At 37.6% G+C, this 2653-nt stretch overlaps 1 protein-coding gene across 1 annotated transcript in view; it reads left to right on the top strand.

Moving 5' to 3' along the window:
* Window positions 1-2653, top strand: part of LOC106816696 (5'-3' exoribonuclease 2-like) — a gene marked incomplete in the record, with an annotated part of 98043 nt that overhangs the window by 918 nt on the left and 94472 nt on the right. Inside the window, 2 exon segments of the mRNA XM_014821319.1 lie at window positions 1993-2120; window positions 2368-2479. Of these exon segments, the coding sequence (XP_014676805.1) occupies window positions 1993-2120; window positions 2368-2479 (240 nt within the window).

The raw sequence follows: 2653 nt of genomic DNA, 5'->3' as shown, positions 1-2653 counted from the left end.
TGCTTCAACAAACTGAAAATTTACAGACATAGCTAAGACATTTGTCTATATTCCTCATGATTTCTAGAAATGTAACTCAACTCGTTTGCGAGATATAATAGTTAGTATCCTTTCCTATCACCCATAGCCGTGCGTATAGCCGGCTGCACGCAATAGGCGCCTATGCGCGATACCGTTCGCATATATTTAGTAATTAATTAGACTACTCGTGCTTCAACAAACTGAAAATTTACAGAGATTATAGCTAAGACATTTGTCTATATTCCTTATGATTTCTAGAAATGTAACTCAACTCGTTTGCAAGATATAATAGTTAGTATCCTTTCCTATCACCCATAGCCGTGCGTATAGCCGGCTGCACGCAATAGGCGCCTATGCGCGATACCGTTCGCATATATTTAGTAATTAATTAGACTAGCTACTCGTGCTTCAACAAAACTAAAAATTTACAGACATTATAGCTAAGACATTTGTCTATATTCCTCATGATTTCTAGAAATGTAACTCAACTCGTTTGCAAGATATTAGTTATTGTTATTATTATATTGTTAGTATCCTTTCCTATCACCCATAGCCGTGCGTATATTATCTATGAGCGCCGATCGTTGCCCCCTTTTCCATCCCATCATGCTTTGCGGCGGGGCGCCATCTGGTGATATTTAACGATTGGCGATAAGGCTTATAGTGACGCTCAAGGGGTCGTTGTCGTAACAGGTACTACAGATATGTACCCGAGGTACAAAGTGTACTAGACTTGTACTACAGAAGTGTACCCTAACCCTAACACTAACCCTAACCCTAACCCTAACTCTAACCCTAACCCTAACCCTAAACATACCTCATATAAAAATATAAACATAATACTAAACAACCTAGAAACTACCTCGGGTACATATCTGGGTTCAAGGATAGAGAACATGGGTCCCAATAAAACCAATGTAATTTACATCAATATAATAGATTAGGGTTATGGTTAGGGTTAGGATTAGGGTTAGAGTTAGGGTTAGGTTTAGGCACATTGGTTTTATTGGGACCCATGTTGTACCCAAACTTGGAATCTGCACAATCTCGAGATTGTGCAGCGATTGTGCTGCCCAAACTGTGGATTCCCTAGTTTGGCTGACCAATCTCAAGATTGGGCAAACTGAAAACAGTTGGTGATTCAACAACCGCTCATAGCGAGTGTGTGGTGTGCATGGTGCAAACTAGGAAGAGATTTGTCTCATATTAAATCTTATCCAATTATTTATTATAATCATTTAATATTTATACAAAGGTGCCAAACACATTGAGGAAAGAAGGTATACGACCTTATAGTTATGATATAACATTTGAAATTCAATAATCATATGTTTGTGCAAGCTCTGTTTACCTCTGTTTGCCCAATCTCAAGATTGGTTGCCCAAACTGCGGAAGCGCTGAAATTCCAAGTTTGTGCAAGATTCCAAGTTTGGGCACAACACCCATGTTCTCTATCCTTGGGCCCATATCTGTAGTACCTGTTACGACAACGACCCTTCGTGCGATAGTGACACTGCCACTAACAAAAGTTATTCTTCGTACATGATTGACAATGACATTGATTGCAATAACGTCGGGTTCATAGATAGTACTACTTCATCTTCTTCTTGTTTGCGAGGCTTTATCCCGGGACATGTTTTAAAGCCCCTGTAAGTTGAAACTAGACTACAATTTATTATTTGTAGTTTTCACCGTGGATTGTGATAAAAAGATAAGTTGTGAAGCACAGAAATTTGGTGTGTCAATTCGGCTAGGTGTTTTACATTATCGGTAATTTCTTTTATACCCCTTTTAATAGTCGAGATTGGCCCACCGTTTGCTTGGTTATCCATATCTGTTGCTTGGTTGGCCAATTGAGAGTCCATGATCATCCATGGTCTCGAATGTTTGATAGCCAGGATTTTACACCTTCAGAAAATTTAGTGTGATTTGTGTGAGTTATCGTGGTGCTTTTGATTTCTCTTTTAATAGCTACACGATGTTGATGGAAATAGTCTACCAATTGATTCCAGCAAGCCCAATCCGAATGATATTGAGTTTGACAATTTATACTTGGACATGAATGGCATCATTCATCCTTGCTGTCACCCGGAGAATAAGTATGTAAATAGCAATTGCATTAGTCTTTCGAGAATTGCAATAGAACAAGATGAAAGATTGATTGATTGATAATTCTTATCCATCTCAAACCTTGTAATCATCATTTTTATTTGATACATTAGCATTAACATTCTACTTGACTGGATATGCATTGTACATTCTATACTGTCAATTTGGAATTTACTCCTGGGATACAAGCGTGGATTAATTTTGAAGATTTCCCTAGCTTTCCCTTTTCTTTTATAGGCCTGCTCCCAAGAATGAAGATGAAATGATGGTGTTAATATTTGAGTACATCGACAGGCTGTTTAGAATTGTAAGACCTAGGAAATTGCTGTATATGGCAATTGATGGAGTGGTAAGTAGTAATATCCATATCAGAAGTTCATATTAGGTAATTGATCTGTTTATTATGAACTTATATATATATGTCAAGAGCTAATAATACCTAGAGTGTACAACGGAAAAACGGGAAAATAGTGCTATTTCACGACAACATTATTCTACTTTGCCTGCGAGTCTATAATAATTT

Source organism: Priapulus caudatus, unplaced genomic scaffold, assembly GCF_000485595.1.
Source record: "Priapulus caudatus unplaced genomic scaffold, Priapulus_caudatus-5.0.1 Scaffold33, whole genome shotgun sequence".
In the NCBI taxonomy this organism is placed as follows: domain Eukaryota; kingdom Metazoa; phylum Priapulida; class Priapulimorpha; order Priapulimorphida; family Priapulidae; genus Priapulus; species Priapulus caudatus.
Note: the sequence above shows the minus strand (reverse complement) of the source record. Positions and strands in the feature narration are given on the sequence as shown.